The sequence below is a fragment of the Rattus norvegicus genome, chromosome 13 (genome assembly GCF_021556685.1).
Source record: "Rattus norvegicus strain SHRSP/BbbUtx chromosome 13, alternate assembly SHRSP_T2T, whole genome shotgun sequence".
NCBI classification, from domain to species: Eukaryota; Metazoa; Chordata; class Mammalia; order Rodentia; family Muridae; genus Rattus; species Rattus norvegicus.
In genome coordinates this window covers 107282195-107309893 of record NC_141546.1, presented here as the reverse complement: position 1 = coordinate 107309893, position 27699 = coordinate 107282195, and the positions used below count along the sequence as shown (strand labels likewise).

The window sequence follows — 27699 nt, the reverse complement described above, 5'->3', positions numbered from 1 at the left end:
TTAAAAAAAAAAAAAATTAAAACAGGGTTTCATGTAGTTCGGCCTAGCGTTGAACTCAATGTGTAGCTAAGGATGATCTTGACCTCCTGGTTCTCCTGCCTCTGCTTCCTGGGTGTTGGGTTTTCGGGTCTGACTTTCAATGTTAGGGATGGAATCCTGGGCTTTGTGCTTCTTAGGCGAGTAAAGCCCTCTACCTACGGAGCTACAACACCAACCACAGGAAATGAATATTGGGCTGAAGCTGCCGGAGAGCAGACCAATCAGGTAGTTGGAGAGTGGGTGCCTGGGTGGACTTCCTCACCAGCCCTGGAGGCCCCAAGGGTGCAGGGGCCCTCTTCAAATTGCTAAGGGCAAGGAGAGGAACTGAGGTTTGTGAACACTGTGGCTTGTGTTTCCTGTTTCAGCAGGCTGCTGCTGTGCGAAAGAAAGAAGAAAATGTTGAGGGGACTTAGGACCTCGATGTGAAAGCTTCCCCACCATCTGAGACCAGAGAGACCCAGAAAGGGCCGAAGGCTCTCCCGAGACACTTGAGACAGAGCCTGGGACCTGAGGTAACTGTGGAGGAAAATGCTTTGGGAATCCAGGTTTGTGCCTGTTGACTTAGGGTGGGGCAGAATATGCTCAGCCATGCCAGCCTCCAGCATAGCAGCAGGTGGTAGAATTTACTTGCTGGGGTTTGTATGACTAAAAAGGCGTCCTATGCTGGAGTCCTCGGGCAACCACGGGGTATGGCTCCTGACTCTGCTCCGTCTGTTGGTTTAGATGTGAGTCCCATGGCTTGGTGTTGGTGTGCTTGGCATCTGTGACAGGAATTAGATGGTCTTTCCCAATCCCTTCCATGCAGGGATCTCTGTAACAGGCCCTTCTCCTTCAGCAACACGTCTGTAGGTGAGGGGCAGAGCCCTGCTGTCTTCTCATGCAGGAAGGAGAGCCTTCCCTAGTCAGTACTAGCCCTGCCTCCAAGCTCTAACTAGGCCCTTTCATGTTGGCAAAGGGTACCTCAGAAACTACAGAAAATCCTAGGCAGCAGCCTTGTGACCTTTCTCTGAACTACAGTTCCCTTTTTATAGCCCATCAGACCTTCCACAAGCCTTCTTGTGTTTAAGCATGATCCCACCATCCTAGAAGTTCCATACAAGTGTCACGTCACACACCAGCAGATGTAGAAGGCTATGGGTCCTGAGACTCTCCTCTGTCTAGGAAGTCATTCCTGTTGCAACTTCCTAATCATTAAGTCCTAATGATGCAAAGGGTAAAAAAAGCCATATTTCAGCGGACAGACAGACAAGCTAGATGGAGAACAGGAAGACACATCATCACAGGCCTGCCCTCCACCCATCAGACCTTTCTTCTGCCCATCTGGAAGGGAGGATCCGCAACCCAGGGAGCTCCCTCTAGTATGAAGCCCCACAGTGGGGTGCCTAAGCCCTCACATTCATAATGGTTTATCCATTCTTCACCTACCTGTTCTTTGCCTCCCTCTCTGACCGAATTGAGTTGATGATTGGGTCCAGACCACAGAGAAGTGCTTTGTCCTTGTAACCCAAACCCAGAGACTTCAGGAACCACAGCAGTTAAATTATTCCAAGATGGAGCTACAAGCCCTGTTCAGAAGTGAGAGAAGGGAGTAGGGAATGAGGGGGCAAAACTGAACATTCTCAATCTAGAGTCTGGCTTTGCCTGGGGCATTTGATTCACAGCACCAAGTCTTCTTGGTAGCCGTGAAGACTTCAGCGCCAGCCACGATGTCTACAACATTTTTATATCTGTTGTTTTTGAAAAGCTGTCACTTATCATATGCCGTGTATGAGATATATGGTGTGGGTGTTGGGTGTTGTCTTTTAAGACTCACGCCTCTTCAAGGGAAGTTTTAGCCCCATCTCATAAATGAGAAGACTGAGGCTTAGCAAATTCACCGCCCCACCCACCCACACATATCTGTTTGGTGGGTATTGACAACCTGGAAGTGAGTCATAGTCTGGCCCCAAGGCAAGGGTTCCCTTCTTCCAATGAAGACAGAATAGTCAGGTGCACTGGCTTGAGAGTATGCATGTGTGTAATTCCAAGTCTCCTCTATACATTCATTTATGACAGAAAATGTGTAGGCTTTCTGAGTCCTTTTCTACATAATTAAATAAACAGCCTTATTAAATAAGCCAGACTACCCAAATCCACAGCAGGTGGGTGAAGATGAGGATTTGGTCACTATATGGATGCCAGGCAAGGCCACCTCGAGGGGCACGAGGCCTGTCCTGGAAACTGTTTCTTGGGGACTTTCTGTTATACAGGTTTCTTGTCTTGTTTCTTACAATTTGTAGGATTCCTGTTGAGAGCACCTCACATGCTTGCTAGTTTAGATGGCAGATTTCGGGACCAGACTGAGCCTGGCAGGGAGGTGATCCTGAGAACAGAGCCTCCCCCTCTGAGTCTCTGAGCCAGATTCTCTTTTTTTTTTTTTTTTTTTTTCGGAGCTGGGGACCGAACCCAGGGCCTTGCGCTTGCTAGGCAAGGGCTCTACCGCTGAGCTAAATCTCCAACCCCTGAGCCAGATTCTCTGAAGTGAACCAACACCAAGCATTTTGAAGGCTCTCAGCTAACTGACTGACTTGATCAGCAGCTGAGAGTCAGATACCCCAGCACTAGATACACAGTAGATGACAAAGAGGAAGGTCGGGGTGGAGTGATGGAGGAATTAGAGCAGGTTTCCCCTAGGTCATGCCAGTCCAGAGCCACAAGATGGCTGCTGAGAGCTAGGCGTGGAACAGAAAGTGCGAGTCACAAACCAGGTCACTTCCTGAAGGGTCGTGGCTATCCTGCTAGGTCTCCAGAAGTGTCACTTAGCAAGAGATAGTAAAGATGACATCATCTTTCTTTTTTAGACTGGGAGATAAAGTGGGCCGGGCTGTCCACAGTTGCACGTGGCTGAGGTTCATTGTGGCCACTGTTATTTCTTCCTCGTGTTCCCTCACTTAGAGGCATCTAGTCCGGAGGAAGGGGTTCCAGAGAGACCCGTCCACTTTAGGAGATTAGCGCTCGAGGAAACCGGAAACCTGGATTGCACCAGTTCATGCCTGGGAGTCCTAACCCTAGGTTTTCAACACATAGGAATGGAGCCCCGTACTATTCCTACCCTGACCCAGGGAGATAGACTGTCAGTTTTCAGCCCATCTTTTGACTCCTCCCTCTTGGCATCTGGCAGATCCAAGCAGCTGTCTAAGGAAAGTAAGCCAAGCACAACAGGTGCTCGGGAGGCCACCATGATCGGCTCAAACTCCAGGTCCTTCCCTAGCTTGGCTCGGTGGGCCGAGAGCTATGAGGCCAAGTGTGAGCGGCGTCAGGAGGCCCGAGAAAGCCTCCGCCGCCGCCGCAATGAGACCACCTGCCGCCAGCCAGGGAAGGTGCTGCGGACTCAACACAAGGAACACCTTCAGCGAGCTCGGCAGCTACAGTTCCTCAGAAGGAGAAACCTGGAAGAAGAGAAGAAAGGTCAATCCAGGGAGCAAAGGCCCTCCAGCAAGACAGATGGAGGAACAGGCCAAGTGTCTATCCTCAAGAAGTCCGGGCCTGGAGCCAACAGGACCTCTTTCCCTGGACAGCAGGTGCGATATGACGAGTCACTGCTCCAGGCCCAGGGGTAGGGGGTCTGCAAGGTACAAGGGGTGAAAGTCACTAACAATCGATTTCTGTTAGCCCCTTCCTCAGCATACAAACAGGTTTCCTTTAGCCATCGACCATTGCTCTTTTGGAGATTCTGTGGTGTCTTTATTTAACTTCTTTTGAGGGATGGGGGGAGTCCTACACCTGCCTATTGGAAGAATGGAAATAATTGTGCAATTTCAAGCCAAAACTAACTGGTATAAGTTTTTTTTTTCTGAGATAGGGCCTTGCTATATAATCCAAGATGGCTTCAAATTCATTATCCTTCCTGAGAACTGGGTTTACAGGTGTATCATAATCAGATTCTATGCAGCGCTCCTTTTGTTCTCTCAATGCTGAAGGCCTTATGCATGGTAGGTGAGCATTCGGCCACTGGGCCACATCCCCAGTTCTATAACCCAACATGCATCACATGGATGTACACACATGCAAACACACTAACACACACAGACACATGCACACACATACACATATGCACACACAGACACATACATACACACACAGACACATGCACACATACACTCATACATACATACACATACACACACTCGCATCCACACATATGCATATACAGACACATGCACACACATACACATGCACACACAGACACAGGCATGCACACATACACACATACATACATGCACACACATACGCGCACACACTTACATTCACACACATGCACAACACACGCACACCCTCTTAACTCTCCAATAACGCTTCACACCCACTCTTCTCTTTCTCTTGTGACACTTCAGTCCTAACAACTTCACCCAACTGAAGCCTCATCTGATCAGCCTTCTCTGGCAACTCAGGCCACCTCTGCTCTCTTGGGTCTGCATGGTTAATATTGCATAAATGTACAGAAAGTCCATTAGCATGGCCTAGGAGGAGCAGTGTTCACAATAGCAGACTCTGTTATCCCACTATATTGTCAGCACACTGAGGAGAGGAATGGGTCCATGTAACACTGGCTACTGCCACACATACCAAGAATAGGTACTTCATATAGCAGGGGTGTGTGTGTGGGTGTGTGTGTGTGTGTGTGTGTGTGTGTGTGTGTGCACGCCCATGAATTTATATGTGAAATCGAAAGGTTCACTCCAGGTATCATTCCCTGTTTTTTGATACTGAGTGGATCTAGATGCCTGGCTCCACCTTTTTGGCAATGGAATCACAAGCACTCACCACCACCCTGGCTTTTTAAACAAAACAAAACATACCATGGGTTCTGAGCTTCATGGTTACAAGCCAAGCACTTCACTGACTATACTGTCTCTGGCCCCTTCATGAGGCTGCCACACAACTGCCCAGAACAACCAGCCAGGAACATAACTGCAAAAGAACCAGCTGCCTGCTTACAGGGTAACAAGGCCTGGGTGAGGGGGGCAGGCTATGAAGGATAGAACAGAAAACAGTGAAATAACTTCCTGCCTACAGTTATCAGGTCAGCCCATGATGGAATCCCATAAACACTCTTTGGGTTTTTAGTGCTGAATTATCAATATAGACGTTTTTATTTTATAGAAGAAAAGATAAAAAGAGCAGACTAACCTATGAGCACCACCATCCCATCCCCCAAACAAGTTCCCTACTCTGTCTTCTTCAGTGGGAAAGCTCAAAGGTCCTGTGGCTCTAAGGAGAGGCAGGCAGGCCCTCTAGGACCTCTGAGGCCTAGAAAAGGCCAGATCTGACTACTGTCAAGTCTCTGACCACTTCTCCCTCTTAATCAGCATATAGCTTCATTCAGAGAATGAAGCAAGACTGACTCCTTGTCTGACCAAGAAGAGACATTCTCTCTGTCCAGGACAAGAAAGAACCAGTGGGGTTTCTAGGTGGGAAATACTGCTCAAACTGCCATGACAGGTTACCATGGGCAGAATAGCTTGTGCCCAGAAAGGTATTTCTCACTATTTGTAAAGCCCAAGCCCAAACTCGAGGCTCCAGGGTGTCTGGAATCTGATGAGGACACCCGTCCTGTGTGCAGATGGTCATACATTGTGTCCACTCATGGGGGAGAGAGCAGGCAGAGAGACAAGCTCCTGCATGGCTCTTCTGGTAGAGCATTAACCTCATTCATCAGGGCCCCACACTCAGACATAAGTATTTCTCAAAGGCTCCATTTCCCAACACTGTTAGAATCTCAACATGTGAGTTTCAGGAAAACCGCTCAGTGCACACAGATGCGATTACTATTTTTTTTCCAATGCTGAGAATGGAGCCAAGGGTCTTGTACGTGCCTGGCAAGTCCCCATCACTGAACTACATCCCCAGCCCCTGGTCCCTCTTTCTGCAGTTGTCTGGAAAACTTGAGGCCCTTCAGAATAGCATTCAGCATCCTTCATCCTTCATTTGCTTTCCAGGAAACAGGGATATGCTCCGAGGTTTTCCCAGCCTTGTGTCATCCCCCCTCAGGCATCCAGAGAGATCTGGATGACCACCATGTTTCCCATGGAAGAGCCTTTCCACCACAGGACTCTGACACCATGAAGCCACACAGACACCACCAGGGTGAGAGCACAGCCAACCTGCAATGGCAGTCCAGCTCCCCCATCCCTCCCCTGGATGCTGAATCATCCTCTCATCTCTCAGGTACTCAGACAAAGGCAGAAGAGGCATGGCCAACAAGAAAGAATGATGCCAGTCAGCAAACCAAGTGAGTTCCTTCTATGTTCCTGACCCCAAAGTTTCACATCTCATCTACTCCTCCAAGTGTTTACTTGGAACACCTCTCCTGGACACCGAGCCCACCCCGAATGAGGAGGGAAAAGTCCTTCCCACACCACTATACTTCAGCAGAGGTGCCAGATGCAGCTGACATCCTGCCTGCTCACAGGTTTCATCCTTTGACCCACTGTCGTATTTTCCTTCTCTTCCCAGCTGTGGAGTTGCCGTCCTAGACAAGGTAAGAGAACCTTCATTTGGAGGGGTCTGGCTCAGACAGCACCTAAGCTCTACCAGTCTGGGATTCTGCGATAAACTCAGGCTGGGGTGAAGGGACACCTTCTTCCAGGATGACTAGATGGTCCTCAGCATAGATGTGGGGCCAGAAGGATCCAAGGCAAAAGAGATCTGCTATATGTGAGCCCACCAGTACTCTGATTCTACACCAAAGTCCTCCTGAATTATCTCTTTCATCTCTCTCACTAGGACATCATTCAACTCTCTGAATACCTCAAAGTAAGTATCATGGTGACCACACAAACACACACACACACACGCACACACACACACACGAGAGAGAAAGAGAGAGAGAGAGAGAGAGAGAGAGAGAGAGAGAGAGAGAGAACTCTCCACCTACTCTTCCTCCAAGTTAATCTTTCCTTTTGCATTCCTCCTCTAGGAAGCCTTACAAAGGGAGCTGATCCTAAAACAAAAAATGGTGATTCTCCAGGACCTCCTGCCTGCCCTGATCCGGGCCTCTGACAGCTCTTGGAAGGTAGGAGTAAAGTCTTGAGGCAAAAGTATTCCGGCTTGTATGCATAGCCACCTCATTTCTCTCAGCATACCATCTAACAAGGGAAGGTCTGCGTCATTGGGAAGAGGCAAAGGTGGGGATACTCAGATGTAGAGGTCAAGAGGGTCACAGTGAGTGTATACCTAAGGAAGACCCAGAACCAAAAGGAGACAGAGGCCTGCCCTTAAACCTGTGGGAAGAAAGAAATGCCAGTTGTTACTGAGTATTGCCAAAGTCAAGGGCTTTCCCGCTGGATTCTGTGTTTGTTAGTTACTCTTGCTGTTGATACCCGACAAAAGCAACTTCCAAGAAAGGGACAGTTTTGGTTTATGGTTCTAGAGTATGGTCCATCATGGTAGGGAGGGGAGTCATGGCAGCAGGACTGTGAGGCGACTGGTCAGGTTGCATCCATAGATAAGAAGCCAAGAGAGGAATGCTGGTGTTTAGCTGGCTGTCCTTCCTTTCTTTCCCCCATCGGGAAGCCCAGCCCATGGAATGGGACAGCCCCTTTGCAGGTGGGTCTAAACATCTCTACAATCTAGAAGCTCCCGTGCAGATACACACCCAGGGGTTTGTCTTCAGTATGATTCTAAACATCATCAAGCAAACAATCAAACTTAACCATTGCAGATCCATACCAAGATTCGCACAAGCCAGCCTGTGACAATACTCAGCCTGGAAATGGGGGCCAGAATAGAGAAGACTTAATAGGTGATCTCATCTGATCTTCTGTTTGCTATGACGGGCCAAGGCCTTGCCCATAGTTGCATAACCATGTAGCTAAGTTCAGGTCTCTAATGACAGTCTGCTCACTCAATAGACAGCCAAAGGCCATGTCCCTGCTAACAAGTACTGGGAATTTGTTCTTTGAGAAGAAACATGCTTTTGATTGTTTGTTTAAAGCAGGGTCCCACTATATAACCCTGGATGGCCTCGAACTCACTCCGTAGACCAGGCTGGCCTTGAACTTACAGAGATGCACCTGCTTCTGCATTCCAAGTGCTGAGATTAAAGTCATGTGCTGCCATATCTGGCTCAGGCTCTGCTTTTTAGAGACTTCATAGTTTTGAAAATGATACACATGCAAAATAATACAAAGACATGGGAAATAAAAGAAATGCTTCCAGGGTGGAGCCAACTACAGGGGGGAACAGGCAACTCCAGAAAAGGGAGCCAGAGGCACAGGGACAGTTACCAGGCATTTACCAGGCAAAGGAGGACACAAGGACGGAGTTACAAAGAGGAGATTGATACCCAAGAGCCAGAGCAAGGCTTGGTTATATTATTTATTATAAGTACACCATAGCTGTCTTCAGACAGACCAGAAGAGGGCATCTAATCCCATTATAGATGGTTGTGAGCCACCATGTGGTTGCTGGGAATTAAATTCCCTCTGGGCCTCTGGAAGAGCAGTCAGTGCTCTTCACCGCTGAGCCACCTCTCCAGGCCCTATATCAGGATTCTTTATACTAGTTTTTAACTAGAAATTCCAAAGAACTTTGGGTGTATACCAAACACATGTATCAGAACTTACCTTGTTAAAAATTAAAACAGAAATTTAGAACTATTAATTTTGAAATAATGGTCAAGCATCATTCACCAACACGTGTTTTTAATAGAGAACTTTGTTTTCAAAAGGACAAAAGCAAAGAAGCAGCATTTGCAATATATATTTAGAATATCTAGCCGAACAGAAGGCAGCTAAACTCTATTTGCTTCTAAATTCTTGTGATTCACTCTTTTAGTTAAAGTATTTGAAAGCATTCAGTGTCACAGAGACACGTGCTAGAAAGGGAGAAACCTTGCAGATCCCTTGAAAGAGCCTCCAGGAGCTCATGTGCTCAGCAGATGATAAGCAGGTTGGTGTCACCAAAGCCTAAGGCAGCAGGTATGATGAGGCAGAACGCCAGGCTTCCAGGCCCCCATGCATCTCACTGGTAGGAAGGGTTATGTTTAAAGAAGTGAAACAGGAAGTTACAAAACACTCCCAGAAGTTTGCAGTGACACAGAAGACCACCACTCCCACTCTGCAAGGCAGTCACTGGATCTGGAGTGAGGAGTCTCTCAGGTCAGGCTTCCACTTGCCAAGTCATTTCCACTGGAAGAGCAGGAGCCTGAGCCGGGCAGCTGGTCATGTTGAGGTGGTTTCCGGTACTGAGCTAAATTGAGCTCATCTCTCACACCCCTTCTGCAGATACTTAGTGACTTTCAATTCTATGCTGAGACTTCAGGAACAATAGGAAATAGAGCCCTTGCTTTGAAAGACTCACAGTCCAGCAAGGAGGAGTCATAGCAGACTATGCCAGTGAGACAAGGCTGCAAATGTGTGTGCAGTGAGATCCATAAAAAAAAAGAGAGTGGTTCTTCAGCCTGAGGTAGAGTAAGGAAGGTTCTGTGCAAAGAGACCATTTCAGCTGAGCCTTATAGGATGAGCCGGAGCTTGCCAGTTCAGAAGTAGCTTGATACGGAGGAGAAGCAGGAAAGCACTTAGGGAATTAGAATTTTTACAGGCCCTGGTATGCAGAGGACTGGGTATAGCCCAAAGCAATGGACAGGAAGGGATCCTGTCTAAACAGCACCACACAAGGACCTCTCTCACTGTTTCAGAATAGCAGACTTGAACCTTTTCTGTTCAGGTTTACCTCAGATTTAATGAAAAACCACACAAACGCACATAAATACATATGTATGTGTGTGTGTGTGTGCATGTGTGTCACAGCAGACATTTTGTTTTGGAATGGTCCATGAGACTGCATGCCCCCCCCCAGGTTGAAACCCCTGCCTGTCTTTGGAGGAACTTGGTCACTACAGAATTGAACTGAAAGGAGTGATCTGGTCTGTGTTCAGAGCTTCTCTAATCAAAGGCTCAGCTGAGTGAAGGCTGGGGCCCTACAGAAGCCTAGAAAGCCCAGATCAACTGTGCTTAGTAGGAATGAGGCACTGTAAGAGCTATTAGTGTAGACCTCAGGAATCTGAGACAGGAGGATTCCATACTCCAGGCCAGCCTGGGCTATGTGTTGAGGCCCTGTCTTTTTTTTTTAAAGCCATTTCTATCATAAGTGTGGGGAAGGTACTATTTTACCCCAGGCTCCATCTCAGTTCCTCTCTCCCATCTTCCCACCCTTTCCAAGTCACACACACTCCTCTTGTTTCTCCCACCCCAAGCTTCCAGCTTCCTGTATTTAAGAAAATTCATTGATAACTGTTCATTTGAGAACCCTTGCTTCTCCCAAAACAAAACACTTCCAATTGCACCACCCCTCCTGAGACAGCCTCAGTAAGCCATCAAACTGTGACCCCATTTGGTGATTTTCGGAAAATAGTTGAATGAAGGAGGTCAGAACTGGGACTCAGATTTCAGTCCAGTGTCCATTTTGTCCTTTCCATTCAGATCCACGTATGAATCTCCAGTTTCTCATGCAAGGATGTTCAGGGCGGGATCTTCAGGAGAACCCCAGAGTCAGTGCCCCTGAAGACAACCGTAGGAACTGCTGAGAACCTAGAGCTGGGTCTAATTACTAGAGCAAAAGTAGTTCTGCCTACAGAGGAAGCTGGAGTGGAGCACAGGGTCTTTAAGATCTGCAAAGCAGAATTGACAGTGGGGATAGGCTTCACACCCTATGCAAGCTGTTAGGAAAGAGATGATTCATGGGAAGGGGCTTCTGTGGTGAGGTGTGTTTCTGGAAACAGAGCTGAGATAGATGACCAAACAGCAACAGGATCTGAAGCCTTTGGACCAACATCAGGTGTATGTGGCTTCCTCATTGCCTTCCTCCACCAGCAGTGGCCTTTCCAGGGTGCCCCAGGTTCCTGGGGTAAGGTCTGTAGCTCTAGAGCTTCTCAGATATTCCAACACTGGCGTCAGCAATGGGAGAGTCGGGGGCAGGAAACCGTGTGCTCCATTTGCAGCAAGTTGGCTGGGACTTTCCTGCTTGCCTTAGGGAGTCTGGGAAGGCAGGGCTGTGGACAAGAGATTTTGTTCATGCCCTAGACTTGGGTGGTAGTCCCTATTCCTACTTGAAAGGGGATACTGTAAATTGTCTTGTATTGCAACATAAATGGAAAAATAATCTGGGGGTTGGCTGAGATACATAAACACTTGGAAGAGGAAAATACTGAATGAACATGATACTACAGAATAGGAAGGCACCCAGAGGACATTTCAAGGATACCGTCTGGGGCTTGTGTTCCTTCCAAGCTATAAGGAGACAATCTTTAAACTTGGTGGGTCTGGCTGGCTTCTGTACTGTAGAGTCTGGGCAAAGAAAAGTGCATGCACTTTGTGGGAAGACTAACGCAGAGCAGGGCAGGGTGGGGCCAGATTAGTGCAGGGCCGCCAGACTGACAGTGAACAGGCCCCTCTGGGGAATGCAGCTGTTCTACTACTTACCCCTGAGCCTGAACAGTGGAAGCCTTTGTCCTTCTCTTTCATTGGTCCCAAGCCCTGTGGTTATTGTAAATGCCAAATCCCTTTCTCTCTACTCTTTCCCACATGCGGCTGAGAAAAACATTAATAGTAGGAGGTACTTTAAAAAATTGTTTTTGGCAAAGGTTTTTGCTTTGCAAGGCCCAGCTGAGTAACACAGGAAGCAGAAAGGGTGGGGGCTTCCCCTGGTCCCTACAGTTAGAAGAATTAAACAAATAAGATCAAACCAGGAGCTGTGTGATACCACTTCCTGCCTTCCCCAGGCACCCTGACTCTCAGAGAGGGAGGGCCACCTCATCCCAGACACTCTCTTCTGCCCTAGTCTTTTTAGCCATGAGTGCTAGAACTGCTTAGTTTGACACCAGGAACCACAACATCCAGACCTGGAGAAATGTCCTCCCAAGAGTCCCACAGGACTTGGGTGGACAAGTCAATGAAGGAAAATGAAACCCACTACAGACTAACTGCCTATCGCCCTATCTCTAAGAAACATAGTTTTTTTACTGGCCCCCCTGCTACTCCAGACAGACACACCTGGGTACAAGGATCAACAAAGCAGCTGAAATGCTACAATGTATACAGGTACAATGATCAACAAAGTATCTGAAATGCTACAAGAATAGAAACCAGAACTGTACTTCTGCTTAAGTTTCTTGACTTGGTCCTAGATCAAGGGATACCTTAAAGTGCCATGAGGCACCTCAGGACCTGGACTCAACGGAGTGGGACAGGGACAGACCATTAGATCGACTCAGCTTCTGAATACCTCTGTGACTTTCCCAGAAGCTCTCTTACCCCTCCCTGGCCCACATCTACTCTGCTTCATATCTGTAGGTTCGTGTCTCACTTTTCAAATCATTTCTCAGGAGCCCTGCCCAGCAGGGAAGTGCACACACACCAGTAGTCACTCCTCTACAGCGAAAGGTTCCAAAGCCTCAGATTCAACCAATGTTGGATCGAGAATAACTGAAAGGAAGAAAAAAATCCTGTTTTTCTTGTCTTTCTTGTCATTTGTCCCAAGTCCATACATTATCACTGACATTTACATGGTATTTCCAGTGTACTGTGAGTGAGTCAGAGACAATTTGAAGCATATAGGAAGATATTTACGCATGCTTAGATAAATGTACACATTTATATACAAGGGAGTTGAGCATTCTGAGGGACTCTAGGAACTAACCTTAGTGGATATGAAGGGTGTGAAATACAAAGACTGCCATGACCGAGAGTCCCACTGTCCTGGGACCTGAAATCAAGATATCACCAGTACCAGTCTCCCTTCCTGCTGCATGGGTTGCCAACGCCCATCTGGTCTTCCATGATCTTCCCTCAGTTTACCCTGGTGTTCTGGTCTTGTTTTAGGAAAACACCAGTAGACTAGACTAGAATTCATTTGATTGCATTGAACTTCATTGAAGGTGTACCTCTTAGTCAGGGTTTTACTGCTGTGAACAGTCACCATGACCAAGGCAACTCTAATAAGGACAACACTTAATTTAGGGCTGACTTACAGGTTCAGAGCTTCAGTCCATTATCATCATGGTGGGACGCATGACAGCACACAGGCAGACATGGTGCAGGAGACCCACAGTGACACACCTACTCTAACAAGGCTATTCCTCCTAATAGTGCCACTCCCTGGACCAAGCATATACAAGCCATCATAACCTCCAAATCTGCTCCCATTCTAGGTAGAGTACTGAAGCTCACAGCAGCATACACACCTGAAGGGTGAATGCAGTTCAACTCCAAACAGGGAGCTGGAGGAAATAAATTCTCCCCAGGAACAAAGACCTCTTTTAGCCGTGTGCCTGTGATTTACAGACAAAGGTCCAGGTCCAGGATGAGGGCCAGGAAAGCATGTGGTGGGGGCAGCTTAAGACCCTCCCTCTCTATGGCCTTCTTTACTATCTTTGCCATTTGTTAGAGAAACTTAAGGTACAATGAGGATCTGGGGCTAGTCTGGATCACCTGTGCCCGTCAGGGAGAAGGCCCACTTCCACTCAGAGCACCTTAGCCATCTCTGTACATGGAGGGTTCAACTCCACAGCACCAAGCTTTGGCTGTGGGACAGGGCTGGAGAGATGTAGCTAGCCTCTTTGCATTGTTTGTTTGTTTGTTTGTTTTTGCCTTAGCTCACTAATCCTGTTTACTTTAGGGACAGCTTAATGAAGACAAACTGAAGGGCAAACTAAGATCCCTAGAAAACCAGCTCTACACCTGCCTGCAGGTAAGCATTCTGGAGACCACTTTCTAGCACATTAATTTCGATAAAATAAAAATGTTTGAATCTTAGCCCTGTCTTCTAGAAAGGCTACCAAAAGGAGATTCGCACACTAACTCTTGCCTCACTGTGCTTGTCTGTGTCACGTCCCTAATTGGCCATGTAACCACATCCAGTTGTCCCTTCTTTGTCCTACCATGCATGCCTTTGTAACCTGGGAGGGAATTCCAACACTAAACAGAAGCCTCTGGTAAAGATTCACAGCACACAGTCAGTCTCCACAGACCCCGATCTGAGGACAGATGAAGAGGGTATAATAGGAAATCACAAACAAGCAAACAATCAAACAAACAACAAATGGATTTTCATCTCAGGAGGAAGGTGGTTTATTTGTTTGTTAGCAGCAACCCTGAGGAAGCAATAGGCTCAAGGATCTAAAGAAAGTGAAGCCTGGCTTTCCTGTGACGTTAGTGTTCAGCTTCAACAGTCTCTAGATTTGGCCTACTCCTAGGTTACAATAAAAGAAAATCAGTCCCCCTGAGAGGTGGAGAGATATTGAGAAAGGAGGTGGAAGAGCAGGGGCCAGCAAGAGGGCTTAGTAGGTGCTTACCACCAAACCTGACAACCTGAGTTCAATCCCTGGGGTCCACATGGTAGAAGGAAAGATCTGCAGCTCCCTCACAAGTTGTCCTCTGACCTGTACACACACTCTGTTTGTGACAGGTGCACACACATACACACACACACACACACACACACACACAAGCACACACGTGTGTCTGTGTGTGTGTGTATGAGCGTGTAAAAAATATTGAAGGAGGGGCTGGGGATTTAGCTCAGTGGTAGAGCGCTTGCCTAGGAAGCGCAAGGCCCTGGGTTCGGTCCCCAGCTCCGGAAAAAAAAAAAATATTGAAGGAAACGTAAGTAGGGAGGGAATGGGTGTGCTTCTCTCATGTGGTGCCAGAGGGGTCAGTAGTTCCCTACACAGCTGAGAACAGTTTATATTGTCCATAGCAGCAGTTCTTAACCTGTGGGTCATGACTCCTCTGACAAACTTCTATCTCCAAAAATGTGCACATTACAATTATAACTGCACCAAAATTACAGTTATGAAGTAACAATGAAAGTAATTTGATGGCTGGGCTCACCACAGCATGAGGCACTGTATTAAAGGGCTGTAGTATGAGGAAGCTGAAAACCACTCACTCACCTATAGGTTTCCAGGTCTTCATGTTTGCTTGTTTTCGACAACGTGGGCTGCTTTGTTAGGTTCTTAGCTAAAACATGCCAACCAAACTTGTAAGTGACCAGCATGCAAGCTAGAATGCAAATCTTTAATTTGTTGAGAAGGGTGTGGTTATTAGGCTGACCTTGAACTTGTGACCCTTCCACCAGCCTTCCCAGGACTGGAGTCACAGATAGAAGAAACTATGCCAATGTAGTCTATTAACTTTTCAATTGAAAATGAAGCTAACCTATGATCAGTACTATTAAATCTGGTAACTAGGACATCGCCATATTTGACTTCAACATGTCACTCTTGGGTTTGACTTTTAATGAAAATTCCAAAAAGCAGAGTACCCTTTCAGATACAAAAACAAAATTCTAGACAATCCTGAGGTGAGACTAAATGATTGCTAACCGCCCTCCCCTTCCCCTTTGTTGTCTCGACTTATCCAGATGGATAAGAACTGACCGTGAAAGCTGCTGCCTGCCTTCCCCAAAATCACAAGGCAAAAAGGGGAGGTAACAAAGGCCGTCAACATTTTACTGGATCTGCAAATCTATCTTATCTGATTGGGGGGGATTTTCCTTGGTCCTAAAACCAGGGGAAACATCTAATGTAAATGCTTAGAACACCAAGTCCTCAAATCCCTGAGGCCTTTTCCTTTTGAACAGCCGTGCATTCCCTGCTTGGAAACTGTTTCCAGTGGAGTGAGAGAGATTTTTCCACAGAGCAGAGCAATGGAGGGGAGGGGAGGTAATTATTGGGAATTCCAAAATTATGGGCCCCGTTCTCCTAAATGCAAATATGCCCATACTTAGCAAGAAAAAAAAAGAGACACGAGAGATGAGGATAGAGAAGTTAGTGAGATTTAACAGAACTGGTGCGTTCTCTAGTCTGGAGCGCAGCAGAGGCTACATATGGAGAGGAAGGCTGTGATAGAAGTGCCGAACCAATGGAAGGCACCTCTCAGACAGCCTCTCCTCTGCTCAGCTCCAGCCTGACGAAAAGGTCCATCACAAGACTGGTTTCTCTATCCTGGGTACAAGACCTACAGTAACCTCATACATGTATCCCTGCTGTTGGGTAGGGAGAAGTTCAACACGCGTGGATTTGTTGACTTGCTTCTGATTTACAGAAACACTCCCCCTGGGGGATGAAAAAGGTACTGCTGGACATGGAGAACCAGAGGAGCAGTTACGAGCAGAAGGCTAAGGCATCACTGCAGAAAGTGCTGGAGGAGAAAATGTGTGCCGAGCAGCAACTGCAGAGGGCGCAGGTGGAGATGCTGTGCGGTTCCTGGGGCTGGGACCCTGGGAGCAGTTCCCAGAGCGAGGGAGCCAACCACCACTTGCAGGGAGCCTGCTCCTCAAATTCAGCCTGCATTTTAAACTTGAGGAGTTCAGTGTGTTCCCTTTCTCTGAGCTTCTGCTCCTTGGGAAACTTCTCTCCTCTGGTCTCTCTCAGCTGTCCCTGGCTGTGGCAGAGCAGAAGTGTCAGGAGTGGAAGAGTCAGTACGAGGCTCTTAAGGAGGACTGGAGGACCCTAGGGGACCAGCACAGGGAGCTGGAGAGCCAACTGCATGTGCTTCAGTCTAAACTACAGGTACCAGATCCCGGGAGCGGGAGAGGAAGTGGCAGAAGGGTCTGCTGAGAAAGGGGTCTTCTGGGTTGGGTGGCAAAGGCTGGATACATGTAACAAGCAGCTTTCAAGTCTTCATCCACCCCCTACTCAGCACCAAACTCACCGCTTTGCTCTGAATTATAAATGTGTACTTAGCGGGAATGCCTACACTGCCCATGCAAATGAACTAAGTACCCACTGGAAAGACGTTAACCAAATACAAATGCCTGGGCTGGAACATTCATGGGGTTGATCAGCCTACCAATTGCACGCTATTCAAGCACCATCCCAGCAGGACATCCAGCGCACAATTGCCCACTGTTTTTGCACACAATAGACATTACTGGTTTATTTACAGGTGTTAACACAGCCTGACAGTGTGTTTTTTTAACAAATTACAGTAAATTCTTGGTATCAAAAATTCCTATACTTTCAATCTGCCACCTTAGAAAATCTAATTAACTTCCATAAGCCTGTTTCCTCGTCAGCAAAATAAGGGTTTTTTGTTGCATGGATTAAATGTGACTACCCATACGACATGTGTAGCATAGTCTCTGGTACATATAAGCACTTGATTCAGGTTAGCAATTACTTTACATGTGTTTCCTCTGGCCTGGGTGGAGGCCTAACATTCCAAGCTTCCTAAAACATAAGAATTAATCCACTTGGGCCAGTCAATCTTCTGGGCTAATGAACCAGCCCTTAGGAAGGCAGATTCACCTTAAGCCATGCCAAAGAAGGAGGAATAATTATTCTTTTTAGCAAGATAATGTACTTTACCTTCCCAGAAAGCCTGCCCCTGGAGTAGTCATTCACAGAGCCACAGCCGTGCTCCTTGGTCAAGCCTGCCTATTCTTCCCAATTTCTCAGAACAAGTGTTACGTGTTTTGTTTTTTGTTGTTGTTGTTGTTTTTTGTTTTTTTGTTTGTTTTTTTTTATCTTCTTTCTTCCTAACACTTGCGGAAGCCTAGGTATGCTTCCAGAACCCTCTGGGCTTTCTCGCTCCTCATCTCTGAAGTTACTCTCTCTATCCCCTTTGCCATGTGGCTGCTTGCCAAACTGCCAAACCTCCATTGCTAACTCAAAAGGCATGGCTTTCTTCCCCTTTCCTCCACCTTTGTCTTCCAGGCAGCTGCTGCAATTCACAGGATTCCCAGTCTGCTTCTGTCAGCATTGTTATTGTTCGGGAGGCTTTGTTTTGTCTTGTTTCTAGTCTTCTTCAGAATCTGTTCTTAATATTTTTAATGTTAACAATCTTTCTTACTCTGGAGATTCTAACCGCATTTCTCCCTTCTTCTCGTTCCCTCCGAACCCTCCCTCTCTCCCTCCCAGTTCTCTTTCACCTTCAGAGCCTCTTTTTCACCAATTATTCCCGTATGCAGGTGTGTGCATGCATATATATTCCTGAATAGAACCTGTTGGGTCCATATGTTACTTATATGAATGTCTTCAGGGCTGACCACTTGACCCTGGACAACCAGTTGGTGTGTTCTTCCCTGGGGAAGACCACCTCTCCTGCTTCCAGCTTTCCTATAGAGCTCTGTGTAGGGTTGAGGCCATGTGGGGTTTTCCCCATTTGTTTGGCATGCCCACTGGTGCCCTCCTTTTCGCTTCACACTTGGGTAGCCATGTTGGTGAGACTTTATGGGTGTTGCTTCTGACATTACTGGGAGACACAATCTTGCAGCAAACTCCCTATTCCTCTGGCTCTTTTAATTTTTCTGCCCCCTCTTCTGCAATGTTCCCTGAGCCTCAAGTATGAAGTTTTTTAATAGCTGTATTCATTGAGACCTGGCTCCTCAAGTATGCATTTTGATTGGCTGTGGTTTTCTATGGTGGTCTCCCATCTGTTGCAAAGAGAAGTTTCCTTGATGTGTTCTTAAATTATTTTATTAACAAATCTAAGAACTCAGAGAGGAGACCCAATTTCTCTAGTCACATATGGCACCCCAGGTGAGGCTCCCCAAAATGTTCAGTTAAAGCATAGGTGTCACACTAAGTGTGAAACTTTGAAGATCTACCCCAATCTTTGTAATTTACCCCAAACAGCAATCAGGGGAAAATATTCTTGATGAAAGAGGGTGTGAGACGTTTATAGGCACAGATCTTACTGGCTACACACGACATCCACCTTAACCTTTACTCTCTTCTTCCCTTCATGCCTAAGACAAAGTGTTTGAGGTTTTGAAACCTTAATTCTTTGTGAAAATAGCCTTAACTCTTCCCTCCCTCAACAACTGATCATGTCCAGCTAAAAAGAAAGTAAAATGCCTAGAAAAGTTCTGGCTTGATGTAGAGATCTGCCGAGGCATCAGGACATACATACCCCTGTAAATATCAAGTCAGAGGCACTGCTGTAAACATGCAGGATACAGCAGGACAAAGGGAAGGGGAAAGCCTCCATTTCCTGACACCTCATCTCTTAAGTTCTACTGTGTCCTGTCCCACGGCACCTGCTCTGTCTCTGCTCCATCTCCAGCCACACTGACCTGCTCCTCTGTGGCTCCTCCCCCTCCTCTTTGCAGGGAGCAGACAGCAGAGACTCACAGATGAGCCAGGCCCTACGACTTTTAGAAAATGAACACCAGGAGCTGCAGACCAAACTCGAGAGCCTGCAGGGAGACCGAGAGCAGCAGAGCTCTGAAACCCAGGACCTACAAGGTACCCCTCTTCTTTAAGGTCACAGGGTCATGAGAACCACAACTGAACAGGCTCAGAGGAAGGAGGCTGTGGAGAGGCTTTGGTCCTCATTTCTGCTTGGCCCTATGATTCCATTTTTCCTTGAGGGAAACGCAGGGAAATGTCAGTCAACCAAAATGAACATTAGTTGTGCTTCATCTGAGGGCTGTGCATGCTCTCTCCTCCAGCTTGTCCCTGTGGGCCAGACCACAGCTGCTCCCACACTAGTCACATGCAAAGGCCTTATTCCTAATTTGAACGGGAAAGGTTAGTACAAACACAGGCAGGATGAAGGCCTCCGTGTCGTGCCTTTGTGGGCTGAAAGACCCACCAGTGTGTGTACTAGCAACATTGTGATGGTTCCTGTGTGAATGCTGGCCCCTCCCTTCAGAGCTGAAAGACACCTGACACTCCCAGGTCGAAGAGGACAGGGCTTACCTCTCATTTCCACCCTGTGGTGCTCTCCTATTTCTGTTGGTATCCTTTCCCTTTCAGATCAACTAAAGAAGTCCGAGGAGGAGAGACAAGCCCTGATGAGCAGAGTTCAACAGCTACAGAGTAAGTTTCCTTTTCACTCCTGACCAGAGAAGGCACTCGAAGGAGGGCCTCCAGGCTCTAGTGTGTCCTGTTTTCCAGCATTCTGGAGCCCACTTCCTGCTAGGGGTTTGGGGGGGTGGGGGGGTTATCTGCACAGCTCTCCACAAGTTATATAGTTGTTTCTTTCCCAAGTTATATATTGGCATCTGTTTTTGTGTTTCCTTTCTATTTGTGTATGTGTGTTGGTGTGTTTGTGTGTGTGTGTGCATGTGTGTTGGTGTGTTTGTATGTGGTAGGTGTCTGTGTGTGTTGGTGTGTTTGTGTGTGTGTGTGTTGATGTGTAGTAGGTGTCTGTGTGTGTTGATGTGTTTGTATGTGTGTGTGCATGTTTGTTGGTATGTTTGTATGTGGTAGGTGTCTGTGTGTGTGTTGGTGTGTGTGTCGGTGTGTTTGTGTGTGGTAGGTGTGTGTGTTTGTGTGTTGATGTGTTGCATGTGTTTGTGCATGTGTGTTGGTACGTTTGTATGTGGTAGGTGTCTGTGTGTGTGTGTTGGTATGTCTGTGTGTGTGTGTTTGTGTGTGTGTGTGTGTGTGTGTGTGTTCAAGCGTGTGTGCCACCCATGCAATATGCAGAGTCAAGGGAGCTGGAGGTGTTGTGTATCTTTCCTGTTACTGTTTGCCTTAATCTTGTAAGAAAGGGTGTGTCACTGTTTCCCAGCTAGGCTGGATACCCATCAAGTCCCAGCCATCTTCCTTCTCTGTCCCCAGAACCAATAGCTTTAGGGTAATAGAACAGGCAGCCACACCCAGCTTTTTACAGGATGATAACTTTCCTAACGTCAGGTCCCAATGCATGCACAGCAAGAACTCCTACCCATTGTCCCAGGCCCCAGAACTGCCCACTTTCAAGAAGTATTATGCTTTCTGAGATAGTTCTTTTCTTATACACTCTGTGGAACACACATGAACAGGTCACTTAGATCTTTCTCACTACAGTGGTTCAGAAAGTAAGCATTCATTGATCCCCTACAGAAGAGTCAGGCACCCTGGACATATACACTGAAGTATACCAATGAGCAAAAGTAATAGTTTCATAGGAAACTCCATTCTAAGCAAGTCCAAGTTCCATGGGGAAAAAAAGAAAATCAGTATATGGGAAGTCACAATAACTACTACAGAGGGAAAAAAATAGAAGCAGGTTAAAGGTAAAATTAGTCACTCATTTGTAGACGTCACCTGGGAACGTGTTCCGTCTTCTAAGGTAAATCAAGCAGAGATTCAGAGCCATGGCAGAAGCTGACATAAGGAGGGCTTATTTATAAGGAAGTACCAGATTAGGTGACTTGTACAAAGAAAAAAAAAGTGCTGTTCCACAGTTCTGAAGGCTATAGACCACAGTCAGGCTGCCCAGAGGGTTAGCGCCTTCTGATGTAAAGGGCGCTCCAAGCCTCCCCCAAGTATCTTTACTTCACTGTCCCTGGAGCGAGCGTGTGTGGGTGTAAATATTCCCTTTCTAAGAACATCTGGACGAGAGCTCATCCTAATGTTCTTAGCTGTAATCAACTACCTTTTGAAAGACTCCATCTCAAGGAAGTTCACATTAAAGGGGTTAAAACTTCAATACAAAAATCTTGAGGAACACCCACCCTCCAGTCCCTAACACATGGTAACTAATCTTTTACAACGGAGGCCACAAGCCAATGTCTGAAATGAGTCTTTATGGTAAGTCTGCCAGCACAGACAAACAAGTGCCTTTTGCCTTCCAATAGGTCTGCTTCAGAATCAATCCTTACAACTTCGAGAACAGGAGAAGCTCTTAAAGAAAGGTCAGCAAATTTCCTCCCACTAAAGTTGCTCTTTCTTTGCCTAAGGCTGGGGAAAGGACTACATGACTTCTTGGGTTCCCGCCCACTTCTGAGTCTGTGAGTCAGGGAGGTAGGAGAACGTTCTGTGAAATGACCACTGGCCTGGACACTTCAGTCAGCCGTGGGGAAGGGTTTCCACTTTCTCTGAAAATGTGTGTCTACGTTGAACACTTCAATAAATTGATTTTGAACTCAGGATTTCATGTCAGTTTTTACAGTTGACTTTACAAATAACATCCAACTTCTCAACCCAACCATACAGCATGCAAGAGTCCTCCCACTTTAGCCCTAGCCATTCCAGGGCCCAAGCTTGGCAAGGACTCATCAGCTACAGAGAAGCTCCAGGGGCTCCTCAGCCATCCACAACACAGAGTCTGTTGTTATATTCTCATCACATAGGTAATACAGGAGAATGTAGAAATGAGTGTGTCCTCACAGCATGGATAAGAACATAAAGAGCTCTGATAATATAAATTAACAACTGAACTAAAGCAATAGCCCAGAACTTAACTTGAGTCCAGTGCTGTTTTCAGCAAAACTATGACTACAAGGTGGCAGGAACCCAGCTTTAAAGTATCAAGAGGCAGGTCTAGAATGACTTCCATCTTCAAGACTTTGAAATGAGGGTGCAAAGGATACGGAGGGAATCATTAAGCAAACCTACCTGAGAAACTAGATAGTATATGACTAATGAAAACCATTTCAATCTGTAAACATTCACAAAAAGTATCAGATTCAAAGAAAATGGAGACAAATATAAAGAGAAATAAGATGCCACCCTTGCCTCAAGGAGTCCAAACTCTAGCTGTGTCTTAGCTACAGGATACACCAGAATTCTCTCATTAGTTCTGTTTTATTTTCCATACAGGGTCTCACTATATAGCTCTGCCTGTACAGTAACTCATAGAGATCCACCTGCCTCTGCCTTCCAATTGCTGAGATGGACAGCATGCATGTGCCACTGTGCCAGCATACCAGTGTTATTTAATGCAGAATGTTCTTTCTACTCCATTCAGTGAAGCCATAGACAAACACACCATCTCCCTACTCTGCAAATTCTTAGGGCTCTCATGAAGGGTCAGGATCAGCCCTCACAGGCCATACTGTTACTGAGAATCTGGATGCTTTTTTAGATCAGGGTTTGCCTGTGTGGAATCCAAAGCTCTCCTTTGATGAAGTGAAGCCTGAGGGTACAGGAAAGGAGAAAGTCGAGGAGCTCAGAGACCAACTACAAAAGGAGACATATCAGCTCCAGGCCAAGGAAAAGGAGGTGAGATGGTGACCTCAGATTTTGAGGGCTCATCTAAACTGACAGTGCTCATTCAGAATATGAGGGCTCATTCAGACAGTGCTCATCCAGATTGTGAGGGTTCATCTAGATTGGGATGGGATGGGGGTGGGGCAGAAAAACCTTCTAGGAGGCAACTAGAAAGCGGGCACTTCCAAGCTTAAATTGTTACTGGATGACCACAAGTGTTCATTTTCTTGTATAAATGTCTGCTCTTGGATTGACTTGCAATATTTCCCCTTCCTAATTTGTAACAACTCCTATTAAAAGATATATCGGTAGCCAATTAGGAAGTGAACCAGAGCACAAAAACATTTGGTAAACACATTCACTTCTTATATTCTGTCATATACTAAGTATCAGCATGCTTTATTTTACATTGTATCTTTTAAATAACACTTTACTAGGAACATTCTTCCAAACTCACACACCCTTGGAAGAATGCAGAACCAACTAGACTCCAAGAAAGAGAGGCTAGTCCTCCTATTATTTCTAGGTCTTTTGTGCTGAAGAACCTTTTTTTTTTTTTTAATAGTTTGCCCACATACAAAGCACTTTCAAAAAGCCACATGAAAGCACTTACATGTATTGGGGCCAACAAGCTGGCTCAGTAAGTAAAGGTACCTGCTGCCAAGCCTGATGCCTTGAGTTCAATCCCTGGAACCTACCATATAGATGGTAGCAGGGGAGAAGTGGCTCAAAGAGTAGTCTTCTGACTTCCACACATGCACACCTGCACACATACCACCACCAACAACGAATAATGTAAAAGAAATTGAAAGCATTTCATATGTAAAATGTAATATGCATCATGGCCAATCTTATAACTCAACATACTCCCGATAAGCTATATGGTAGGAAGAAGACTAAAATCTCTGAGAAAATTGGAGAAGAATGGTTCACTCAAAACAAGTGAAGGAGCATGATACTCAGGGCAGTCTCTTCCAGAGTTCTGTGCTCTCACCAGTGTAGAGAGTTGCATTCAGAATTAGACATCCTTAATGAGAAGTACCTTTCCTGTCTGTGAAAGCTACATCACTGTCATGAAGCGCTGAGCCACAGCCAGGAGCCAGCTCCCAGAGTAAGAGGGGCCATCCTCCTCTACAGCCCTGCGTGACAGTGGGGTAGTTCTTTTTGAAACCCAGTGTTACAGATAAAATATGTTAGCCCACACCAACATCTGGTTGTCCTGTCCCATTCCATTTGATTTACACTATGCCAATAATACAGCAAACACGGAAGAAACACTGCCTATTATCCAACCCATTTCTGTATCTCTTGAGTCTGGAAGACAGTAGATTGAGCACCCCTACTCTGGAAACCTGACATGTTCTAGATCCAGAACACACTATGCATACAGAAGCGTGATGCCCAAAAGCTTCAAATGATTTCCGGGCATTTGAAATTCAGGGTGTCTTTTTATTATGTCTGCTCAACTGGTAAATACTACAAAGAAGGAAAGAAAGAAGGAAGGAAGGAAGGGAGGGAGGGAGGGAGGGAGGGAGGGAGGGGAGGGGAGGGGAGGGGAGGGGAGGGGAGGGGAGGGAAGGGAAAAGAGAGAAAAAGACAAAATTTAAATGACTTCTAATCTCAAGCATTTCAGAAAAAGGATACTCAGCCTGTATTGGTTCAAGCATGAAAGCGTATTCTTTTGATTTATTGTGAACACAATGACAAGGGCAGAGGAGGACCACAAAACTATTTGAGGCACACAAAGAGAGTGTTATTCTGTTGAGTTATTTTCCACCTTTCCATTATTCATAGCAGCATTTAAATATCTGTCCCCAGTCAGATGTGAATCTCTAGGCCACTAGTAAACGGGTTTTATCTCAATGGAAGTGACATGGCTGCCCTCTCTTGTCTCCACCTCCTCCCATACAGCGGCAGTGTAGCCAATGGCTCCCAGCGCTGGTGGTGGTGATTGCTACAGCACTGGCCGTGTTCCTGGCAAACAAAGGCAACCTGGTCATCTGAAGAACTCCCGGCATCTATCTGAAGTAAAATTCAGAAGCAAACAACTCCATGAAAAAACTTGAGGTTTGGTACTTTATAGCTTAGGTTTTCCCTCCAAATGAATCTGGACCCCTAGCTTTATTTTTCCCACCATGCTGTAAATAAACTTTGCCTCACAAGACTGCTCTTTAGAGCTGTGTATTCCTGAGAAGTAAACCACAAGTGTGGCCCTTAAACAGCATGGTCTCATACCCTGATTCAGTCAGTTCCATAATCATGTAGACTACCTAGTTATTCTCCTTCCCTCTAAGGCACTATCCACGGAGGGAGGCCACCACCAAGGGTATACTGCTTAAGTCTCCACAACGCTCCTTTCCCACTCTTCTATCTCTTACACAATGAAGAACAAACAGGCACCTCTGCTAAGGACCTAGGAACTCCTAACCTAAAGATGGGGTCGTACTGCTGACACCAACAACACCCCCATTTGCACATGTGGTCAGCTGATTGCACAACATTCTCCCCATTCTTAGAATGATCCTAGCTGGCATCTTCCACCCAGAGATAACCATTCAGATACCTTCTCAACTGGCAGAATTAACTCAGAGGGCCACAGCAGGAAGTGTGACCACCTCGGAGGAAATGCTGAGGTCAGCAAAGGCATTCTGAGCCCTAAATCGGGTTCTGAGTTCCTTCTCCCAGGCACTTAGAAAATTCCTCAGGGGTGGGAACAAACTCTCTGGAACACTAAAGGAGTACAGTGGGACTGGAGGTTGACCAGACAGCCATGAAATCTGAGCAGTAAACACCCTCAGGGGAGTCATGGTTAAGCAGTTGCCTTCTCCATGGTTCAGGTCAAATGTGTAAGAGACGGGATAGCCCAGGAGTATTCCAAATAAAGTGCAGAGATTCCAGTCTGAGGAATGTAGCTTGCTGTAGGAGACTCCAGGAGACACACCCTTCAGCAGTTCTTGAAAACGTGTGATGATGTCAGCTATGAGAGATTTCAAGCCCGGGAGCTGGTCCAATGACAGGACAGAAGGATGAGGCTGGGAGCAGGAAACATCCACGAAAGCTACAGTACCAAGCAGTGTCTGTTCCAAATGCTGACAGGTATACTCAGGACTGACGATGAGATTATTCTCTCCAATCTCAAGAATGTGAAGTCCTGGCTTCAGGAAGCCCAGCCCCTGTAGTTCCTCCAGATAGCTCTGGAGCGCCAATACCCCTGCAGAGTTGCAGTCATAGAGTACAGCTGGCTTCAGCCCACGGGCCACAGCCAGCACCTCTCCTGCTAGGTGAAGGCAGGTAGCTCGAGGTGGGCATTTTCTCTTCCCCATGCCCAGAGTCCGCTGAGCAGCTGCCACCAGCAGCTGAGGGCTTGGTGTTGACATGAGATCTGGAAGTTACATGACATATGGCCTCCTTAGCTTGCCACAGTTTCCTTCCCTGAGTCCCAGTTCAGCTTCCAACAGTTGAGAAAGATCCTAGAAACAATATGGTAAGGGGGAAATCGTTAATACTGTCAAGATGGGGTCCCCAGTGCTGCACAACAGTTCTCTGGCAGACTTAAGTCTCTGAAATCGTGCTTCTAGCCACATTTATATTGTCTCCGGTTTCGCTTCTAACTTTTACCTGGTGTAATTTATGCCCTGGGATTCAAACCTCACAGCAACTGGAAGGCTTTGGCAAAAGTTAGCACTTCTCCCAAAACTATCCTATTGAAACAGGGCTCTGGGCTCTAAACGTAAGCTCTCCACTGCCAACTCCCCATATCTCTACTAAATTCTCACTGCCGCCTGATCAAACCAGCATTAGCTACAATGCGGAGTAACCACCGCCACACCCTGAGACACGGGTAAGTGAAAGCGGCTGGAACTGGAGCCATTTGAGCACTTGCTGGGAAGAAACGCTCCCAACAGCCACACGTACCCATGCGTTCGAGTTTTTTAGACTAGTTACTAAAGGAAGCACTCTGCCTCCAGACGCTAGGCTTGCACTTCCGCCGCAGGTTCGGGGGCGCAGGAAGTCCTTCCGGCTGCCCGCCAGCGGCCAAGAAACCAGTACTCTCCCACGCACCATTCACAGTAAGTACAGTGAAAAACCCAGGATGTGAGAAGCCCAGGAAAAAACAGTCTGACGCGCATGCACACTGACTTACTCCGCCCTTTCATGACGTCATTAGGAGCTCGACCTCAAGCCGGAACCTTTGGCAAAGCCGCGGACTGAGTGGGAGGTAAAGCCATCTTGGATCCGCCCCTTCCGGTAGAGCAGCTGCGGGCCGGCCTTGCGAGGCGGAAGAGGAGAGAAGCATCCGGGACCTCCTGCTGTCAGTCCGCCGTATAGCAGGGACACACCTCCTGTAGGCAATGCTGTAAACTTTTTTTTTAATGTACCTAAAGTCTGAACTTGATAGGTATGCCAAGACTATGCATATTTACGCCTGTTTTTAAAAACGCCTTATTGTGTGGACGTGCTCAATGGCGCCGTGTCAGCTCTCGCTTCCACCTATAAGTGGGTCCGAGTCGGTACTGAACTCAGGAAACCAGCCTGCTGAGCAAGTGCCATTAACAGCTGAGCTTGTTCCCTGCCCCTCCCCACCCCCATTTTATTGTACCATTTTACTTCGAGACCTCATTTTGTGTAGCTGGGGCTGTCCCGGAACGGGACTTCGCTTACTGGCTTACGTCGTGTTGAGGATTGAGCTCTGGACTTCACGTGTGCCAAATCCATTGTACGGTCTTCATGGAGCTCAAAGCCCGAGAGTC

The 27699-nt window shown here is 46.8% G+C and overlaps 3 protein-coding genes across 13 annotated transcripts in view; 1 reads left to right on the top strand and 2 right to left on the bottom strand.

The window, feature by feature from the left end:
- LOC148001892 (uncharacterized) overlaps positions 1 to 1808 on the bottom strand; it is a 53193-nt gene extending 51385 nt beyond the window's left edge. For 2 of the 7 annotated variants that reach the window (XR_015636306.1, XR_015636308.1), the window contains exon 1: positions 1465 to 1788. The gene's annotated coding sequence lies outside the window, so the exon portion shown is untranslated. Of the gene's footprint in view, positions 1 to 1464 lie in introns of all 7 variants that reach the window. The other 5 variants (XR_015636305.1, XR_015636311.1, XR_015636309.1 and 2 more) reach the window with 4 other exon arrangements.
- Traf3ip3 (TRAF3 interacting protein 3) lies at positions 259 to 25167 on the top strand. Of its 5 annotated transcripts, none has more exons than XM_087581302.1 (15): positions 259 to 551; positions 3390 to 3599; positions 6018 to 6165; positions 6247 to 6310; positions 6535 to 6559; positions 6805 to 6834; positions 6998 to 7093; positions 13696 to 13767; positions 16125 to 16265; positions 16454 to 16591; positions 19135 to 19270; positions 19784 to 19846; positions 21595 to 21651; positions 22824 to 22960; positions 24860 to 25112. In XM_087581302.1, the coding sequence occupies exons 3-15, from the start codon at positions 6141 to 6143 to the stop codon at positions 24950 to 24952; spliced, it is 1077 nt and encodes a 358-aa protein (XP_087437428.1). In that variant the 5' UTR covers positions 259 to 551; positions 3390 to 3599; positions 6018 to 6140; the 3' UTR covers positions 24953 to 25112. The 5 variants fall into 5 exon arrangements, with proteins under 5 accessions (XP_087437428.1, XP_087437430.1, NP_001014154.1 ...); NM_001014132.2 differs by having other exon boundaries at positions 339 to 551; positions 3200 to 3599; positions 24860 to 25167; XM_087581304.1 differs by lacking the exon at positions 22824 to 22960.
- Positions 24603 to 27017, bottom strand: C13h1orf74 (similar to human chromosome 1 open reading frame 74). The gene is made up of 2 exons (NM_001103357.1): positions 26864 to 27017; positions 24603 to 26418 (listed from the first exon to the last, which is right to left on the bottom strand). The coding sequence occupies exon 2, from the start codon at positions 26323 to 26325 to the stop codon at positions 25534 to 25536; it is 792 nt and encodes a 263-aa protein (NP_001096827.1). The 5' UTR covers positions 26326 to 26418; positions 26864 to 27017; the 3' UTR covers positions 24603 to 25533.
- Between the last annotated feature and the right edge of the window lie 682 nt (positions 27018 to 27699).

Coding starts and splice junctions, on each gene's coding strand:
- Traf3ip3 (NM_001014132.2), top strand. CDS start 3,258: ATGATCGGCTCAAACTCCAGGTCCTTCCCTAGCTTGGCTCGGTGGGCC. Junction 13,768..16,124: donor AGCTCTACACCTGCCTGCAG/GTAAGCATTCTG, acceptor TCTGATTTACAG/AAACACTCCCCCTGGGGGAT. Junction 19,847..21,594: donor CAGAGTTCAACAGCTACAGA/GTAAGTTTCCTT, acceptor GCCTTCCAATAG/GTCTGCTTCAGAATCAATCC.
- C13h1orf74 (NM_001103357.1), bottom strand. CDS start 26,325: ATGTCAACACCAAGCCCTCAGCTGCTGGTGGCAGCTGCTCAGCGGACT.